The following is a 20702-nucleotide window of genomic DNA, read 5'->3' as shown; positions in this document are numbered from 1 at the left end:
CCTCTGCCCACCTTTGGCCCGTTTGCCCGTGAAGGAGTTCCCGAGTAGAGCGTTCGCTTTGGGGGAGTCCCGTGTCTGGGGGGGACATGCGGACAATGTGGCCCTGCCCAGCGGAGCTGGTCGAGTGTGGTCAGTGCTTCGATGCTGGGGATGTTGGCCTGGTCGAGGACGCTAACGTTGGTGCATCTGTCCTCCCAGGGAATTTGTAGGATCTTGCGGCGGCATAGTTGGTGGTATTTCTCCAGCGACTTGAGGTGTCTACTGTACATTAAATATGATCATGGCTAATCATTCACTTCAGTACCCCATTCCTGCTTTCTCTCCATACCCCTTTAGCCGTAAGGGCCACATCTAAGTTTTGAATATATCCAACGAACTGGCCTCAACAACTTTCTGTGGCAGAGAATTCCACAGGTTCACAATTCTCTGAGTGAAGAAGTTTCTCCTCATCTCAGTCCTAAATGGCTTACCCCTTATCCTTAGACTGTGACCCCCTGGTTCTGGACTTCCCCAACATCGGGAACATTCTTCCTGCATCTAACCTGTCCAGTCCCGTCAGAATTTTATATGTTTCTATGAGATCCCCTCTCATTCTTCTAAACTCCAGTGAATACAAGCCCAGTCGATCCAGTCTTTCTTCATATGTCAGTCCTGCCATCCCGGGAATCAGTCTGGTGAACCTTCGCTGCACTCCCTCAATAGCAAGAATGGCCTTCCTCAGATTAGGAGACCAATCTCCTAATCTGAGGTAAAGCCCAGGATCCCATAAGCCTTTTATAACCGCTTTCTCAATCTGCCCTGCTGCCTTCAACGATTTATGCACACGTACCCCCAGGTCTCTCTGTTCACACACCCCTTTTTTGGATTGTACCATTAGGTTTGATGTCCTCGCAAAATTTTTTTCTACCAAGATGTACCACTCCACACTCTGGCGTTAAAATTTAATCTGCCACGTGTCCAACCATTCCACCAGCCCTCCTGAAGTTTATCGCTGTCCTCACTGGTCACTATACTTCCAAGTTTTGCGTCATCTGCAAAGTTTCAAATTGTACCCTGTACACCCACACAGCCAAGTCATTAATATAAAAACAATGGACCTCGAACCAACTCCCGGGGAACATCACTGGATACCTTCCTCCAGTCCGAAAAACAAACGTTCACCACTACTCTCCGTTTCCCGTCACTGAGCCAATTTCATATTCCATCCTGCCCACTGTCCCTTTTATTCCCCGGGCTCCAGTTTTGCTGCAAGCCTACTATGTGACGCTTTGTCGAACGCCTTTGAAAATGAAAGTTAAGGGTTTATAAAATGTTACATAAGAACGTAAGAATTAGGAACAGGAGTAGGCCATCGAGCCCCTCGAGCCTGCTCCGCCATTCAACAAGATCATGGCTGATCTGGCCGTGGACTCAGCTCCACTTACCCGCCCGCTCCCCGTAACCCTTAATTCCCTTATTGGTTAAAAATCTATCTATCTGTGACTTGAATACATTCAATGAGCTAGCCTCAACTGCTTCCTTGGGCAGAGAATTCCAGATTTACAACCCTCTGGGAGAAGAAATTCCTTCTCAACTCGGTTTTAAATTGGCTCCCCCGTATTTTGAGGCTGTGCCCCCGAGTTCTAGTCTCCCCGACCAGTGGAAACAACCTCTCTGCCTCTATCTTGTCTATCCCTTTCATTATTTTAAATGTTTTTATAAGATCACCCCTCATCCTTCTGAACTCCCAACAAGTAAAGACCCAGTCTACTCAATCTACCATCATAAGGTAACCCCCTCATCTCCGGAATCAGCCGAGTGAATCGTCTCTGTGCCCCCTCCAAAGCCAGTATATCCTTCATTAAGCAAGGTGACCAAAACTGCACACAGTACTCCAGGTGCGGCCTCACCAATACCCTGTACAGTTGCAGCAGGACCTCCCTGCTTTTGTACTCCATCCCTCTCGCAATGAAGGCCAACATTCCCTTTGCCTTCCTGATTACCTACTGCACCTAAAAACTAACTTTTTGGGATTCATGCACAAGGACCCCCAGGTCCCTCTGCACCTCAGCATGTTGTAATTTCTCCCCATTCAAATAATATTCCCGTTTACTGTTTTTTTTGCAAGGAAACATATGTTGCAAGGAAACATATTTCTAAAGCCTAGATAACGGTCTGCGATGCAATTTACTGTTCAAGGAAACTTAAAAGGGGTTATAAAAATTGTTTGTTGCTAAATTAAGAGGTTTATAAAACATGTACACAGTTTATTGCAAAAATACAAGAATGGAGAGTTTTAGAATTGTATATATAATAAATTGCATGCAATGTTTGACAAACACCTTAACCTAGCAATGAATTGCAGAGTGTTTTATAAACCCTAACAAACAACATACAATGTTTTAACCGCAAAACAAAAGTGGGGAGTTTTATAAAACATTGCATGCAGTGCGTTGTTAAATTAAGGGTTTATAACACATTGCAAGGTTTATGTACCATCATAGGCAATCCCGCGAAACGAGGATGACTTGCTTCCAAGCCAAAAAGGGACGAGTTCACAGGTGTTTCAATATTCCGGATCCCGAACTACATCCCGAAGGGTGAAGATGCCTGTGGGTGGATTGTTTTAACGTGGGGTGACCGTTGCACACCAGCCACCACACGGGGGCTTGACAGAGCGAGGTCTTTGGTCCAGGGGCAAGGGTTAACCAGGACGACTGGAGACCAGCTCTGCTGCACGGACCCAGTGCGCGCATATCTCTCAGTGTGGGCTATCCCTGGGCCCTCGGCTCTCCTGGGCCCCGATCACGTCCCTCTGTAGGGCTGCAGTTGCTGCAGAGAAACGACCCATCCCCACCCCACCCCACAACTATTTTGTTGCAAACTTTAATACAAGTGCCCCCGTGATTAAGGGGGGGGGGGGGGCACTAAAACTGACAGGCTTAAACAAATTAAACTTTAAATGGGACACTGCGTGCTCCTTTCGCCAGCGACACCCTGGAACTCTCCAATCTCGTTTTTGCAACAAATTGCCTGCAAAATATTACTGCAAAACAAAAGTGTAGAGTTTTACAGAATACTGCATGCAATTTCTTGCTAAATTAAAAGGGGGTCAGTTTGTTACTAAAGGGGTTTATAAAACACTTCATACAGTTTGTTGCTAAAGGGATTTTTCAAATATTGCATGGGTTATATTGCATTAGTCCTGCTACAACGGTACAAGGTATTGGTGAGGCCACACCTCGAGTACTGCGTGCAGTTTTGGTCTCCGTATTTACTTGTATTGGAGGCTGGAGATGAGGAGAAACTTTCTTCACTCAGAGAGTGGTGAACCTGTGGAATTCTCTACCACAGAGAGTTGTTGGGGCCAGTTCGTTGGATATATTCAAAAGGGAGTTAGATGTGGCCCTTACGGCTGAAGGGATCAAGGGGTATGGAGAGAAAGCAGGAATGGGGTACTGAGGGAATGATCAGCCATGATCTTATTGAATGGTGGTGCAGGCTCGAAGGGCCGAATGGCCTACTCCTGCACCTATTTTCTATATTTCTACATTTTCAGAGAAGGTTCACTCGGTTGATTCCGGGGATGAGGGGGTTGACTTATGAGGAAAGGTTGAGGAGGTTGGGCCTCTACTCATTGGAATTCAGAAGAATGAGAGGTGATCTTATCGAAACATGGAAGATATCATTATAGGCTGTCCCTCGAAACGAAGATGACTTGCTCCCACGCCAAAAAAGAGGATGAGTTCACAGGTGTTTCGATGAAGGAGCTAATATTCCGGATCCCGAACTACATCCTGAAGGGTGGAAGATGCCTGTGGGTGGATTATTTTAACGTGGGGTGACCGTTGTACACCAGCCACCACACGGGGCTTGACAGAGCGAGGTCTTGGTCCAGGGGCAAGGGTTAACCAGGACGACTGGAGACCAGCTCTGCTGCACGGACCCAGTGCGCGCACATATCGCACAGTGTGGGCTGGTCCATGCTGCCCCTGGGCCCTCGCCTCTCCTGGGCCCCCATCACGTCCCTTGTCGCTCCTGTTGCATCTGCCCACGCTCCAATCACCCACTTGGACCTTGCTGACATCACCGTTTGCTGCTGTCGACCTCCTGCACCAGCTCGGCTGGATCTTTTAGTGGCCTCCACGCTGCTCCCTGAGCCGCCCAGGGATGCAAGATAATGCTCCAGTTATACAGGGTATTGGTGAGGCCACACCTGGAGTACTGCGTGCAGTTTTGGTCTCCGTATTTACGAAAGGATATACTTGCTTTGGAGGCAGTTCAGAGAAGGTTCACTCGGTTGATTCTGGGGATGAGGGGGTTGACTTATGAGGAAAGGTTGAGGAGGTTGGGCCTCTACTCATTGGAATTCAGAAGAATGAGAGGTGATCTTATCGAAACGTATCAGATTATGAGGGGGCTTGACAAGGTGGATGCACAGAGGATGTTTCCACTGATGGGGGAGACTAGAACTAGGGGGCATGATCTTAGAATAAGGGGCCGCCTATTTAAAACTGAGATGAGGAGGAATTTCTTCTCTCAGAGGGTTGTAAATCTGTGGAATTCGCTGCCCCAGAGAGCTGTGGAGGCTGGGACATTGAATATATTTAAGACGGAGATAGACAGATGTTTGAGCGATAAGGGAGTGAAGGGTTATGGGGAGCGGGCAGGGAAGTGGAGCTCAGTCCATGATCAGATCAGCCATGATCGTATTAAATGGCGGAGCAGGCTCGAGGGGCCGAATGCCGACTCCTATTTCTTATGTTCTTATATATACACACACACACACACACAATTATAAAACTCCCCACTCTCGTTTTGCAACAAGCTACATGCAATGGTTTATAAATCCTTTCATTGAACAATCTGGATGCAATGGTTTATAAACCCTTTCATTGAACAATCTGGATGCAATGGTTAATCTGGATGCAATGGTTTATAAACCCTTTCATTGAACAATCTGGATGCAATGGTTAATCTGGATGCAATGGTTTATAAACCCTTTCATTTAACAATCTGGATGCAATGGTTAATCTGGATGCAACGGTTAATAAACCCTTTCATTTAACAATCTGGATGCAATGGTTAATCTGGATGCAATGGTTTATAAACTCCCTTCATTTAACAATCTGGATGCAATGTTTAATCTGGATGCAATGGTTAATAAACCCTTTCATTTAACAATCTGGATGCAATGTTTAATCTGGATGCAATGGTTAATAAACCCTTTCATTTACCAATTGATGCAATGGTTTATAAACCCTTTCATTTAACAATCTGGATGCAATGGTTAATCTGGATGCAATGGTTAATAAACCCTTTCATTTAACAATCTGGATGCAATGTTTAATCTGGATGCAATGGTTAATAAACCCTTTCATTTACCAACTGATGCAATGGTTTATAAACCCTTTCATTTAACAATCTGGATGCAATGGTTAATAAACCCCAGGCAGGGTTTTGCTGCAGAGAGTGGAGAGTTTGATTGCAATTTTTGCCACATTACTTGTATTGTAAAATATTGCAGGCACTTTGTTGTTAAATGAAGTTTTACACCACGCCGTGTGCAGCACTTCCCCATCCCCCCAGGGCTGTAGAACCTTCCAGAAAGGCAGGCAGGAAGGCCCCAGATGCCCAGTGCGCAGGCGCCCTGTGCATGCAGTGTCAACTTACCAGGGCGGCCGGGCGGGCGCCGGGCACCTGTCAATCAGCGTAACCCGGGTGGGAGGGAGCCGCCTATTGGCTGAGAGGCGCGTCAATCAGCGACAACGGAGGGCGGGGCGCCGCGCCGATTGGCCCGGGAGAGCCGTCAATCAGCAACACCGATTGGCCGAAGGAGCGCGCGTTACCCAGTGCAATGCTGGGGCTGGGGATGAGAGGCGGGTCCCGCGTCAAGCCACTGGCCGCGATAGCCGTCAATCAGTAGCGGGGGGGGGGGGAGGAAGGGCGCGCCGATTGGCCGGTGGGGTTGTCAATCAGTAGCGGGGGGCGGGGGGCGCCGATTGGCCGGTGGGGTTGTCAATCAGTAGCGGGTGCGCGCACCGATTGGCCGGTGAGGTTGTCAATCAGTAGCGGGGGGGGGCGCCGATTGGCCGGTGGGGTTGTCAATCAGTAGCGGGGGGGGCCGGCGCCGTTTGGCCGGTGGGGTTGGCGGGGTGAAGCCGTCAATCAGGACCAGGGGGAGCGCGCCGATTGGACGAGGGGGGCGGGTCGCGCGCCGCCCATTGGCCGCGGCGGCCGTCAATCAGAGAGGGCGGGCGAGATTCGCGAGAGGACAAAAGGGATTGGCCGGGCGCGCCGTCACTCACAGGCGAGGCCGGCCGCCGATTGGCCGAGGCGCCGGAGAGAGAGGGGCGGGGCGGCGGAGGTCCGTCTTCGCACAATAAACATGGTCGAACAAGATGGTGGTGTGTGGAGAGGAGGGGGGGAAGCGGGTTAAAACAATCGCCCATTATTAATTTTTTTTTTTACATCATTTTTTTTTCCCACATTAAAGCCCTTTCCGGTGGAAATAAAAAAAGCCGACGGTTAAAAACTGACGCCCGCAAAAAAACGACGATAAAATTACCTGGGGGTCGATGAAGAAAGGAGCAGAAGCGGAGAGTGGCGGACGCCGCGATTTTATTTTCCGCCGCCTCCCGCCCGCCAAAAACCGCCGAGCGCACTGCGCAGGCGCGGGCGGCTGCTCGGAGGAGAAGGGGCGTGGCCAGCGAGCTGTGGGCGTGGCTTCGCTCCCCCACCTCAACCTCCCCAAAAAATAACTAATCATCTTTTTTTTTAAGCCGCGCACTCTCGTCGACGCCGCGTCGGCCCGCCGGCAAAAACTACCTTTTTTATTTCGGCCGCCGGCGGCGGCTAATTGACATTAAAATTTGAACCGAGCGGCGGTTGACGGGTGTCACGTGTTGTCGGAGCTGGACGGCGCATGCTCGGCCGCTTTCGCCTTTTTTCCCCAACCACGTGGGGGCGGGGGGGGGGGGGTCCGGTTGATTGACGTGTCGCGTCGTGTGCGTTTTGGTGGACCGGACCAATCGGCAGGCGGCGTTCAATCAGCGCCGCCGCGCGCCCGCCAATCAGCGAGCTGGAGAGCGGACGGCTGCGGCGAGCGAGCGGCCTTTTTCGGCATCCGCCAATCACGCACCGGGAGGGAAAGCGTGGGGTCCGGGAAGAGAGCCCAATCAGGCCGCGTGGCGCGCAGCAGCACGCCCCGCCCTCTGCCGCTTCGGCGACCTATAAAAGCGGCGGCCGCGCCACGCCGCAGTCTCTTTCTAACTTTCGTCAGGAGAGATATAGCGAGCGAGCGCGGCGGCCATTTTGTGTACAACAACAACAACAACAACAAGCGGCGGCAGCAGCAGCGGTTAACAAATAAACAAAAAAAAAACCCATTTCCTCCCTCAGTCCGGCAACCGAGATCAGAACCGAAAACGGCGCCCTCGTACGAAAGAGATATGGAGGTGAGACTTTATATTTTGGGGAGGAGAGAGAGAGAGGGAGAGGTTTAAAAAGCCGCGTGACGCAGCAAACAAGTTGGTCGTGTAATGGCGGCCGGCAAGCGTGGCGGGGACGGGGGGAAAAGAGAGAAACAACAAAAAAAACTCTTCACTGGGCAAACTTTAGGCGGCAGGTCGACGGCGCGGGTTGAAAAGCCGTCGAATGAAGCGGTGCCGGGCGGCGGGCGGCGAGTTTAAAGCCGACTTTTACCTCAGGATGTTGCGAGAGAGAAAGAAAAATCAAAAGTAGGCCGCTCAAAATGGCGGCCGACCTCCCCCCCTCAAAAAAAAGCTTTCTTTTTTTTTTCTTCTTCTCTCAAAGACACAGAGAGGGAGCGGGGGGAACGTTCAAACACTTGTCACAGTCGCCGCCGGCCGAGTTAGATAGAGAGAGCAGGGGGGAATAGTTATATTATATAGTGCTTTGTGGGAGGCGGGCGGCTCAAAATGGCGGGCGGCTCTCCCTCCCTCTCCATGTGTCCATGGGGGGGGGGGGGGTGTTTATTTGTTTATATAAAGACATGGCGGAGTTAAAGATGGGAATTAAAAAGTAAGTTCGGGGTTTTTTTGTTTGTGTGTGATTTTTTTTTTGAGGTGTTTACGGCGGTTGGATAGAGGAGGGGGGCAACTCACAGTGGTGGGCGCTCCCCTTCTCTGTGTGTGGGGGGGGTATTATATAGTGTGTCTATGGTTCTCTGTTTTATTATATAGTGTGTGTGTCTGGGGGGGGTTTATTATATAGTGTGTGGGGGGTTCTCTGTTTCATTATACAGTGTCTGGTTCTGTGGGTTTATTGTGTGTCTCGCTCTGGGGGTGGGGTTATTTATTATATATAGTGTGTGGGGGGGGTTTATTTATTATAGTCTATAGCTCTGTATGTGGGGGGGGGGTTTATTTATTATAGTCTATAGCTCTGTATGTGGGGGGGGGGTTTATTTATTATAGTCTATAGCTCTATGTGGGGGGGGGGTTTATTTATTATAGTCTATAGCTCTATGTGGGGGGGGGGTTTATTTGTTATACAGTGTGTGGGGGGGGGGTTATATAGTGTGTGGTTTATTATATTGTGTGTGTGGGGTTCTCTGTTTTATTATACAGTGTGTCTGGTTCTGTGGGGGGGTTATTTATTATATTGTGTGTGTGTCTATGGCTCTCTGGGGGGGGTTTGTTATATAGTGTGTGGGGGGGGTTATTTATTATAGTCTATAGCTCTGTATGTGGGGGGGGTTATTTATTAGTGTCTATGGCTCTGTGTGGGGGGGGTTTATTTAGTGTGGGGAGGGGAGGGGGGTTATTTATTATAGTGTGTGTGTGTGGGGGGGGTTATTTATTATAGTCTATAGCTCTGTATGTGGGGGGGTTATTTATTAGTATCTGTGGCTCTGTGTGTGTGTGTGGGGGGGGTTATTATAGTGTGTGTGGGGGGGTTATTTATTATAGTCTATAGCTCTGTATGTGTGGGGGGGGTTATTTGTTATATATAGTGTGTGTGTGTGTGGGGGGGGGGGTTATTTGTTTATAAAAGACCTGACGGTGGAGTTAGATGGAAATAAGTTGTGTAAGTTTAGAGGTTTGCGGCGGTTAGAGGAGGACCACTCCAAATAGCGGGTGTTCCCTCTGTGTGTGTGTAGGGCCCGGGGGGGGGGTGTTAGTTTATAAACACATGGAGTTAGAGATGGAAATATACTGTGCGGCGGCGGCTCCACATGGCGCCGCTCTCCCCCTGTGTGTGTGTGTGTGTGCGCGGGCGGGGGTTGTGTGTTTAAAGACACGGACTGGGCCGGGCCGGGTGTGGACGGCGCCGCCACCGCCGGCGGGCGGATTGTTTTAGTGGGAATGAGGCTTTCTCCGCCTCACGATATATCCCGCCTTCCCCCCGCGGACACAGAGGGAGAGAGAGAGCACTCGCACAAAATGGCGGCGGCTCAAAATGGCGGGCGCTCCCCCCCCCCCCCCGGTCTCTCTGTTTAATGACACTCAGCTGGGTCTCTCTCTCTCTGTGTCTTTAATGCAGGTTGTTGAAGCCAGTTCGTTGGATATATTTTACTGAAGGGACACACACTGAGCTGGGTCTCTGTCTTTGATGAAGTGGGTTTTTATATCCCCCTCTTTAATGACACTCAGCTCGGTCTCTCTCGGTTTTATATTTTATCATTCCCTCAGCACCCCATTCCTGCTTTCTCTCCATACCCCCTGATCCCTTTAGCCGTAAGAGCCACATCTAACTCCCTTTTGAATATATCCAATGAACTGGCCCCAACAATTCTCTGTGGTAGAGAATTCCACAGGTTCACAATTCTCTGAGTGAAGAAGTTTCTCCTCATCTCGGTCCTAAATGGCTTACCCCTTATCCTTCGACTGTGACCCCTGGTTCTGGACTTCCCCAACATCGGGAACATTCTTCCTGCATCTAACCTGTCCAGTCCCGTCAGAATTTTATATGTTTCTGAGATCCCCTCTCATTCTTCTAAACTCCAGTGAGTATAAGCCTAGTCGATCCAGTCTTTCTTCATATGTCAGTCCTGCCATCCCAGGAATCAGTCTGGTGAACCTTCGCTGCACTCCCTCAATAGCAAGAATGTCCTTCCTCAGATTAGGAGACCAAAACTGAACACAATATTCCAGGTGTGGCCTCACCAAGGCCCTGTACAACTGCAGTAAGACCTCCCAGCTCCTTTACTCAAATCCTCTCGCTATGAAGGCCAACATGCCATTTGCCTTCTTCACCGCCTGCTGTACCTGCATGGCAACTTTCAATGACTGATGAACCATGACACCCAGGTCTTGTTGCACCTCCCCTTTTCCTAATCTGCCACCATTCAGATAATATTCTGCCTTCCTGTTTTTGCCACCAAAGTGGATAACCTCACATTTATCCACATTATACTTCATCTGCCATGCATTTGCCCACTCACCTAACCTGTCCAAGTCACCCTGCAGCCTCTTAGCATCCCCCTCACAGCTCACACCGCCACCCAGTTTAGTGTCATCTGCAAACTTGGAGATATTACATTCAATTCCTTCGTCTAAATCATTAATATATATTGTAAATAGCTGGGGTCCCAGCACTGAGCCCTGCGACACCCCACTAGTCACTGCCTGCCATTCTGAAAAGGACCCGTTTATCCCAACTCTCTGCTTCCTGTCTGCCAACCAGTTCTCTATCCACGTCAGTACATTACCCCCAATACCACGTGCTTTGATTTTCAATGACTTTTATGTAATTTTATGTTCTTGTGTTGTATATTACACTCCATCCCCTCTGTGTGGGGTTTTTATATTTTACTCAAGGGACACACACACAGCTGGGTTTCTCTCTCTCGCTGTTTAATGACGTGGGTTTTTATATTTTACTCAAGGGACACAGGTTGTTTACTGCGGGATGGGGAAGCAGAGCCGGGTTTCTCTGCCGTCTTTTTTACATAGTTTTTTTTACACAGCTTCTCTTCTCCCCCCCCCCCCCCCCCCGGAGAGCACACACACATGGCGGGCTCCCTCTTTCCCTCAGTGAATAATTTATCTGTTTTTCTCTCTCCCCACACGCACTGATTTATTTCAGTCTTATTTTTTTCCCCTCATTCAATATATTTCCCCGAAGATTTTGGAGCGCGGCGGGGAGCCGGGTTGGGCCGCTGGTTGTCGGGAGCTGTCCCTGCTCGCTGAGCTGCGACGGGGCCTTTTGTTTGTTTCACCGTGTGCCGTCTCAAAATGGTGGCCGCTTCTCCCGGAAATAGCTCTCCCGCACTGTTGGTGTCTGAGGAGCTCTCCTGTTCGCGGCTCACAACACTTCCCTCAGGGATGTGTTCTTCAATCGCAGCCTCACTGCAGGTGCAGCAACACTGCCATTGCTGAGTATCAACCAACCAGCAAAGTACCAAGGTCACTCAACTCTCCCCACTTGCTGATCCTGTTAAGATTATTTTAGCTGCACACTGAGTCTGCTAACTCCCTGTAACTGTGCTAACACTCCCTCCTTTTCTTCTTTGGAGGATTCACAGGAGCCTGAGCAGCTGCGCAAACTCTTCATTGGCGGCTTGAGCTTTGAAACGACAGACGACAGTCTTCGGAACCACTTTGAGCAATGGGGCCGACTGACGGACTGTGTGGTGAGTGCTTTGTGGAAACGGGTGCAATATGCTGTCTTTCTGTATTGGGGTTCGTGATTCTAATCCTTTTGTTAAAAACCATTTGCAGGTGATGAGAGATCCAAATACAAAACGCTCGAGGGGATTTGGCTTTGTGACGTACTCCTGTGTCTCGGAGGTGGACAGTGCCATGTCTGCCAGACCACACAAAGTAGATGGGCGTGTTGTGGAGCCTAAACGTGCCGTGTCGAGAGAGGTAGGTCTATGTTGGCCTGCGATCCAGCTGTTGTGCAATCTGAAGCCCACACTTGTTCCAGTGCCTGTATTTCTGTATCTAACCCAAAGTTTGTCTCTCGTTAGGACTCCACCAGACCAGGGGCACACTTAACTGTGAAGAAAATCTTTGTTGGCGGCATTAAGGAAGACACAGAGGAGCATCATCTCCGGGACTATTTTGAGAAATTTGGCAAGATCGAAGTCACTGAAGTGATGACCGATCGACAGAGTGGGAAGAAGAGGGGCTTTGCCTTCATCACATTTGATGACCACGATGCAGTCGATAAGATTGTTGGTAAGGATTGGGGCTTGTATCTGGGCAGAGTTAAGTTGCAGGAGACCAGTGCGGCCATGATATTAATGCTGTTTAAACCCATCTTTCAGTTCAAAAGTACCACACCGTCAATGGGCACAACTGTGAAGTCAGGAAGGCACTGTCCCGCGAAGAGATGCAGAATTCTGGCATGAACCAGAGAGGTGAGCTGAGCTGTCGATCCTGGAACTAGTTGTTAAAGGCTGGCAATCTGAAGAGGTGGCAATTTGGCAATGAACCTTTTTTTTTTCCTCCTACTTTTAGGGAGAGGGAGCTCTGGCAACTTTGGCCGAGGCAGCTTTAATGCCGGAAGCGGTAACTTTGGCGGCCGCGGTGGTGGAGGAGGAAACTTCGGAAACAGAGGTGAGGTGCCAGGCTGGTCAAATACCAATGCAGTTCTGTTTCTGTGCCCAGTGCAGAGTCAGCATTGCTAAAGCTTTTTCCTTGTTGCAGGTACCTTTGGAGGTGGCTCACGTGGTGGTGGTGGCGGAGGAGGAGGCAGTAACTACGGAGGGTGCGGTGACGGATACAACGGATTTGACGGTATGTATTAGGATCTGGGTTGGATGGCGCAATACATGAAACCAAGCGAACAGCATTCCTTGCCGTCGTGTTGTAAATGTACACGAAATAGGAGCAGGATTCGGCCCCTCGAGCCTGCTCTGTCATTTAAGGCTGATCCGATCACGGACTCGGCTCCACTTCCCCGCCCGCTCCCCATAACCCTTCACTCCCTTATCGCTCAAAAATCTGTCTATCTCTCGCCTTAAATATATTCAATGTCCCAGCCTCCACAGCTCTCTGGGGCAGAGAATTCCACAGATTTACAACCCTCTGAGAGAAGAAATTCCTCCTCATCTCAGTTTTAAATGGGCGGCCCCTTATTCTAAGACCATGCCCCCTAGTTCTAGTCTCCCCCATCAGTGGAAACATCCTCTCTGCATCCACCTTGTCGAGCCCCCTCATAATCTGATACGTTTCCATAAGATCACCTCTCATTCTTCTGAACTCCAATGAGTAGAGGCCCAACCTCCTCAACCTTTCCTCATAAGTCAACCCCCTCATCCCTGGAATCAACCCAGTGAACCTTCTCTGAACTGTCTCCAAAGCAAGTGTATCCTTTCGTAAATACGGAGACCAAAACTGCACGCAGTACTCCAGGTGTGGCCTCACCAATACCCTGTATAACTGGAGCAAGACTTCCCTGCTTTTATACTCCATCCCCTTTGCAATAAAGGCCAAGATACCATTGGCCTTCCTGATCACTTGCTGTACCTGCATACTATCCTTTTGTGTTTCATACAAGTACCCCCAGGTCCCGCTGTACTGCAGCACTTTGCAATTTTCTTTGAAATAATAACTTGCTTTTCTATTATTTCTGCCAAAGTGGATAACCTCACATTTTCCCACATTATACTCCCATCTGCCAAATGTTTGCCCACTCACTTAGCCTGTCTATCCCTCTGCAGATTTTTTGTACAAGTTGCACCCACCCACAGGTGCAGGTTGGGCAATCGTGGACCATCTGTGCACAAACTAGTTTTTATTTGATAACTTGTCCGACGTGAGATGTCACGCCGGCAACTCACTCACGGCCTCCCTTTACTGATTGACAGGTGGCTACGGCGGGGGCACCAGCTATGGTGGTGGTAGCCGGGGTGGCCCTGGCTATGGAGGCAGCCCGACCTACGGCAACCAGGGAGGTGGCGGCGGCGGCGGATACGGTGGCAGTGGCGGCGGCTACAATGATGGCTACAACGGTGGATTTGGTGGTGGTGGTGGTGGTGAGTACCACAGCTTAGCTTCTCTTTCTACCCCACCCACTCCATGCTGAGTGTTGACACGGCAAACCCATTTTCGTTTTGCCTTCCAATCACAGGCAACTTTGGAGGTGGCAACTACAATGACTTTGGAAACTATCCCAACCAGCAGTCTTCTAACTATGGACCGATGAAGAGCGGTGGCGGCAGCGGTGGTGGTGGGGGAGGCGGCTATGGAGGAAGGAACGCGAGTGGCCCCTATGGAAGTGAGTATTGTTAGCATGGAGCAACTGCGCCTACACGGGCATCAACTAGACTGGGGTTTTTTGCTAACTTGCAACCTCTGACTACTTTTTTTTTTTAGGTAGCTACGGAGGCTCCGGCGGTGGCGGCGGAAGTGGTGGTGGTGGTGGTGGCTCCTTTGGGCGCAGATTCTAACTTTAAACACCAGGTATGTTCTGTTGTGGACAGAACAGGATCTGCCTTTGACTTGAGGGGTGGGCGTGGGATCGGAAGTGTAGTGGAAACCCCTGGCAAGCTGAGCTTCAAGGATGAGTCACTACCTATTGTCTCTTCTGGCGTAAGATGTAGACTTGCATGTACAGCAGGTTGGCAGCACCAGGATTGGTACATGACCCCCTTAAGAGTGACCGTTGGGTCTTCCATTAGGAGTATGTTGTGGCTTTTGGCCACTTGTGTATATAGTATAGTACAGTTTATGTGTCCTCTATGTAATTGCAGTGGTGGAGTCTGGCAGTGTCGCAACTGACCACATGCATCCACTGTGACTAGATACTGCTCTTTAGGTTAAACGTGCCAGACTTTCTATAGGAACGGGTTTGGTTGCTGGAGGCCTTTGCCCTCTGCAATGTTAAGAACATGTTTTGAGAAGAGTGCACGGTATAATAATTTTATTCCATGTTGTTCAACAGGAATACAGTACTTAGCAGGAGAGGATGAGCCAGCAGATTGTGACAGGGAGACAGCAGGTTACTACAATACAAATCTCAGCCAAGCGCAGGGCACAACTGCTACCGGAAGAAAAAAAAATGTCTTTTTTAGTCAGAAAAGTCAGTGTTTGAACTCATGAACTTTAAAGGAAAAATTAAACCCACGTGCATGGATATCTGCGTAAGGACTGTAATTGATATTTTGATAAACTGTTGAACAGGTTATTTTATAGTTGGTGACTTCCCCTTCCCCCTCTGGAAGTGTAAAATGAACATTCCAGTGAGTTTTATTAGAATTGTTTTTTTTTTGATTTTATTGCTTCCAGTTTTCAAGTGATATAAATGTATTAGTTGTGATCATGACTCGGAATAAAAAACTTTCCATTTAATAGTTCTGCAGATAGTCTGTCTTGTTTCAGAATGTAGTGTTAAGGGTAATGAGAACAGTTGGGACATTTCCTCGGTTGTCTTTAAAAGGCCATGATCTTCATGGCACTGACCTATTCCTGTTACGTTGCCTCTGGTTGGTAGGGTGGATGCTGCTGTGTTCAAACTTCTAGGTCTGGCAACACAGGATGAAGCAATGCCCTTTGCCCGCCATCACTTTTTGGCCACTCTTCATCTCCCCTGCCTGTCCAAGGGATCTTTGTGGGTTAAGTCTCGGAGGCTAGAGTATGTAAGCCACACTAACCCAGGTGCACGGCCTAGCGTGCAGAAAACGAGGAGGGTATGGGCGGGGGCTTGGTGCATCTCTGCAAGATGAGGGCAGTTGAGAAAGGTGTCGGCCCATGTTGATGCACTAACCTTGTCGTTTAACTGCCCCCTTGGTGCCGATTCTCCCCTCAAGGTGCTGACACCAAGGAGTGTAGTGGCAGAGGCCCTACTGAAGTCCTGTGTGGTGCTTGGTTGAGTCCCTGGCCAGTATTTCCAATCGCGTGCTCCGGCGAGGGTTGGTCTGCTCATTGCCGCATTGGGGAGCATCCAGTCGCGTGCTGTAACTTCCCGGCTCCACCCAGCCTTCATCTTGTGAACTTGGGCCATGTGGTTCGAATCCTCCCGGGAGGGCATTAGGCAGCCAGCCGATCCTCATCCTGCCCCCATAATCCTCCCCCGGCATGTTTCTGCCCCTCTAAATATCGACTGCATAGTTTGAGCCACCACCCCCAATCTTTGGGGACTGGCTGTTCTGACCTGACACAGACTTGGTGTTCCTCAAAGTTACAGTAATTAGTATTGCCTGTGTTAAAAGGCTTAACCAATAGATCTAAAGGATTGTAAGTTTGTTTTTTTAAATCGGTGTGCGCGTCAAGCTACATTCACATTGCCACCCAAATTCTTACCTGGGTCTTGCTACTCCAAATGGCAAGCAGGGTTTGTGGACATGCATGGATTTTCGTGTGTGCGATGGATCAACAAAAAGTGTGCATGTAGCTTCGCAAGACTTTTTAATATAACGTGGAAAAAGTTTTTATATTGTAGCAGTCAGGCAATGGACACTTTGACGTTCGTCTTGTGTAGTCAGACAAGTTGGCTGCAGAGTGGAAATCACCGAGGGCCAGCAGCTTGTGTGCTTTAAGATTTTGAGCCTCCCGGCTTTTGGTTCCAGAGAGGAAGGCCGCATTTGATAGAACCAGGCAGGACTACTACAGATTACCAGCAGCAGCAGCGGAGTCTAGACACTATAGTCCCCTTTGCTCAGAGTGGCTACAAGTGTGCACCGTCGGAGGGAGAGAAAGAGGCCAGCTTATTCTCGCTTGATAGTGCTGCGTTTTTTTTACTGGAGGCTAGCATGAGGGCTGGAAGGTTACCCTTGCTCCGTGGAAGGCTAGCTATTGAGGACTAGCGCAGCCAAAAGCCTTGCCACTAGGACTAAGCAGGCAGGCAGACCCTTACTTGGCCGTGCTTTAATAGGTAAGGCTGTATTTCATATTCTACACTTTCCGGGAGAATTTAGCACCGCCACGCACTTGAGGGCCCGGTGAGCGCAAACAGGTGGAATCTGACTCCCCTCTTGTCCTTTGCAGGTTGTCTCTTGACACGGTGACCAGTTTGTGTAAACAGCGTGCAGTCTACAGAAGACATCCACTTCCTTTCATACCTTGCGTTTTTTCCTAAGGTAAGTTTTTTTTTTTGTTGCTGTTAACCGTAGAACTGTCCTCGTGGTTTGCCGTAGCCTCCCAGTGGAAAGAATTATTACTCATGAGGCTTATGAAATCTTGCCACTCCCCGCCCCCCCCCCACCACCACCACTCCTAGTCTCTGCCCTTAACAATTCTCCACTTCTCGAGTCTCCATATAACTGCCCTGGTTGTGTGATTTGTTCAACCACTGGTTGGTGAATCAGTGACTATTGCTGGGAGAACCATTTCAACAAAGGGGCTACTGATGCAGACTTAAACACAATGTAAACATTAAGGAGGGGCAGTGGTTCAAGGAAGGGGATTCCTAAGCTTGGGGCCTCGCTGGCTGAAGGGGCGTGTGGTGAAGGGCCCGTGGAGCAATGTGCACCACAAGATGTCGAATTCAAAATCTTATGGGTGAACCTGAGCACATGGTGCATGATTGGGAGCCACTTGTTTTGTGGTCACTGGCATTTATTTGCTGGGTTGCCCTGGAAAGGCTCCCTTATGACTGTATAACATGGGTCTTGTATCTTCCTTCCCACAGGTGGATTGCAGATGGGAGTGAACATTGCCACATATCCTGGGGTCGTATCTCCTGGACAGAATATTTTTTTGGTGATCGCTGTTGATCAGCTTTCCTTGTTAAATATGTATTATAATAAAACTTGTATATATTTTTTAAGTTCTGCCTTGTCTTTTTTCCACTCAACAGCCTCACTGCTTAGTTTAGAAGGCTGTCAGGAACCCAGCTAGGGAAACTTGTGCCCCCCCCCCCCATGAGTTAGGGTGACATAACCTGTCCCCCTCGGTGGAACTGACTCCCATCAGATGGGATACAGCAGCTAGGTTTGGGGGTGGCTAACTGTCAGGATCTCCGTGTTTAATTGTTTCCCTCAACAGACTTCAATATAGATAGAGGCCACATGTATTCAGAAAATAAAACTGGGTGGAGGAGCAAAAGGGATTTGGAGGTACTAATGCACGTCTTTTTTTATAAAAGCAAACCCAAGCATTGCAGTTCACTTCTAGAGGGGTACAATTGCAGGGACGTTCTGTTAAACTTGCATCCAGCAACTTCAAACACTGCACAGCACACATCTGGTGTCTATCAGAGGTATTGGAGAATGTGCAGCAAAGATTTGCACAAGGATAATGCCAAAACTCATAGACGTGCCTTTATCAGAAAAGTGATCAGGCTTGGGGCTCTGCTCAACAAGGGAAGGCCGAGGGATTTGACCGGATAGAAGTCTTGAAATTATGAAGCGGTAGATGTGAAGTCCAAAACAATGGGGAGGCCATTGATACAAGATACGTCACTAATTAATCCAATAGGTGACTTCAGGAGCAACATCTTCACCCAGTGGTGAGAATGTGGAACTCTGCCACAGGGAGTGGTTGAAGTGAATTACGCAGATGCATTTATCATAGGCAGTCCCTCGGAATCGAGGAAGACTTGCTTCCACTCTAACCATGAGTCCTTGGGTAGCTGAACAGTCCAATACGGGAACCACAGTCCCTGTCACAGGTGGGACAGATAGACGTTGAGGGAAGGGGAGGGTGGGACTGGTTTGCCGCACGCTCCTTCCGCTGCCTGCGCTTGGTTTCTGCACGCTCTCGGCGACGAGACTCGAGGTGCTCAGTGCCCTCCCGGATGCACTCCCTCCACTTGGGGCAAACTGGTCTTTGGGCCAGGGACTCCCAGGTGTCGGTGGGGATGTTGCACTTAACAGGGAGGCTTTGAGGGTGTGTCCCTGTAACATTTCTTCTGCCCACCTTTGGCTCGTTGGCCATGAAGGAGTTGCGAGTAGAGCGCTCGCTTTGGGAGTTTCTGTCCGGATGCCCCAGACATGTGGCCTGCCCAACAGAGCTGGTAGTGGTCAGTGCTTCCATGTTGGCCTGGTCGAGGACGCTAACGTTGGTGCGTCTGTCTTCCCGGGGGATTTGCAGGATCTTGCGGAGACAGCGTTGGTGGTATTTCTCCAGCGACTTGAGGTGTCTACTGTACATGGTCCATGTCTGAGCAATACAGGAGTGCGTGTATCACTACAGCCCTGTAGACCATGAGCTTGGTGGTGGATTTGAGGGCCTGGTCTTCAAACACACTTCCTCAGGTGGCTGAAGGCTGCTCTGGAGGCGGTAAAGGGGGAAGTTGGATAAAGACAACAAGGAAGGAAGAAATAGCACATGCTGATGATGGTGAGGTGAAGTATTGGTGTGGAGCATAAGCACAATGGACCAGTTGGTTCCAAAATGGTCTGTACTTTCAGGAGGGGCTGGGTGATGAGGAATTGTCATTTAAATTGGTGTAGTCCAACTCAATTTTTTTGGAACTCATTCAAATGGAATGTTGGCCTTCATTGCAAGGGGGATAGAGTACAAAAGCAGAGAAGTCCTGCTGTAACTGTACAGGGTATTGGTGAGGCCACACCTGGAGTATTGCGTGCAGTTTTGGTCTCCGTATTTAAGAAAGGATATACTTGCATTGGAAGCTGTTCAGAAAAGGTTCACTTGGTTGATTGCGGAGATGAGGGGGCTGACTTATGAAGGTAGATTGGGCCTATACATGTCGGAGTGCAGAAGAATGAGGTGATCTTACTGAAACTTATAAGATAACGAGGGGGCTCGACACGGTGGACGCAGAGGGGATATTTCCACTCGGGGAAACTAAAACTAGGGCACATAGTCTTCGAATAAGGGGCCGCCTATTTAAAACATGAGATGTCTTGAGGCTTGTAAATCTGTGGAATTCTCTATCCCAGAGAGCTGTGGAAGCTAGGTCATTGAATATATTTAAGGCAGAGATAGACAGATTTTTGAGTGAAGAGTTGCGGGAAGTGGAGCTGGGCCTATGATAGGATCAGCCATGATCGTATTAAACGGCGGAGCAGGCTGAGGGGCCAGTTGGCTGACTTCCCCTGCTATTATGTTATTACAATTGATGTGAAAATACCTTGTTTTTTCCTTGTCTGCTGCTTTCCTGGCCGTGTGGCTATAAAAACCTCCTTCCTGCGATTAAAACATCTTCCCTCTGCTGATTGATTCCCCACCTTGTGACACCCTCTTGCTACTCCTGAACGTCAAAACGTAATCTGTTTAGACTGTTGAAACGCTGCCTCCAGTTTTTAGGAAGAATGAACTTGCATTTATAAACAGCCGCTTTGAAATACCTCTGGGTATTTGCCAGAGCATTTTACTGCCAATTTGTGCTCAGTGAGCGCCCACAGCAATGTGATTGTGACCGACTAATTTCTTTTACTGACTTTGGCTGAGGGGTAAATACTGGCCCCAGGACACAGTGGAAAACTCTCCCCTGATAGTCTTCGAATAGGGCAGTTGGTATCTTTTAACGTCTGTCCGAGAGAGCAGGCAGGGCCTTGGTTTAACGTCGCATCTGAAGGATAAACAGCAAATGAACCAATGGGGGGGTAGGGAGTTAATTGAGATTTACAGCACGGGAGGGGGCCATTTCGGCTCATTGTGTCCTCGCCAGCCGACAAAGAACTAGCCCACTTTTCAGCTCTTGGTCCGTAGTCCTGTAGCTTTCTGCCTCTACCACCCTTTCACCCAGTGAGTTCCAGACCCCCACCACCCCCTGGATGAAGAAATTTCCCCTCAAATCTCCAAAAGGCAGGAAGCAAAGAGTAGGAATAAACAGAATGGCAGGCAGTGACTCGTGGGGTACTGCAAGCTTCAGTGGTATTTACAATATACATTAATGATTTA

General features: G+C 49.2%; 2 protein-coding genes across 3 annotated transcripts in view; one reads left to right on the top strand and one right to left on the bottom strand.

Moving 5' to 3' along the window:
- Positions 1–6650, bottom strand: part of LOC139254778 (chromobox protein homolog 5-like) — a 43206-nt gene extending 36556 nt beyond the window's left edge. The window contains exon 1 of the mRNA XM_070873799.1: positions 6548–6650. The gene's annotated coding sequence lies outside the window, so the exon portion shown is untranslated. The remainder of the gene's footprint in view (positions 1–6547) is intronic.
- Positions 6651–7063: 413 nt separating this feature from the next.
- On the top strand, positions 7064–15245 carry LOC139254775 (heterogeneous nuclear ribonucleoprotein A3 homolog 2-like). 2 transcript variants are annotated; one of them, XM_070873795.1, is made up of 11 exons: positions 7064–7436; positions 11471–11578; positions 11667–11813; positions 11918–12128; positions 12218–12310; positions 12411–12509; positions 12600–12689; positions 13763–13930; positions 14026–14172; positions 14271–14357; positions 14839–15245. In XM_070873795.1, the coding sequence occupies exons 1-10, from the start codon at positions 7431–7433 to the stop codon at positions 14342–14344; spliced, it is 1143 nt and encodes a 380-aa protein (XP_070729896.1). In that variant the 5' UTR covers positions 7064–7430; the 3' UTR covers positions 14345–14357; positions 14839–15245. The 2 variants fall into 2 exon arrangements, with proteins under 2 accessions (XP_070729896.1, XP_070729895.1); XM_070873794.1 differs by having other exon boundaries at positions 11462–11578.
- The last annotated feature ends 5457 nt before the right edge of the window (positions 15246–20702 follow it).

The sequence above is a fragment of the Pristiophorus japonicus genome, unplaced genomic scaffold, assembly GCF_044704955.1.
Source record: "Pristiophorus japonicus isolate sPriJap1 unplaced genomic scaffold, sPriJap1.hap1 HAP1_SCAFFOLD_573, whole genome shotgun sequence".
Lineage (NCBI taxonomy): Eukaryota > Metazoa > Chordata > Chondrichthyes > Pristiophoridae > Pristiophorus > Pristiophorus japonicus.
This window is presented reverse-complemented; position numbering and strand designations above follow the sequence as displayed.

Coding starts and splice junctions, on each gene's coding strand:
- LOC139254775 (XM_070873794.1), top strand. Junction 11,579..11,666: donor GCCGACTGACGGACTGTGTG/GTGAGTGCTTTG, acceptor AACCATTTGCAG/GTGATGAGAGATCCAAATAC. Junction 11,814..11,917: donor AACGTGCCGTGTCGAGAGAG/GTAGGTCTATGT, acceptor GTCTCTCGTTAG/GACTCCACCAGACCAGGGGC.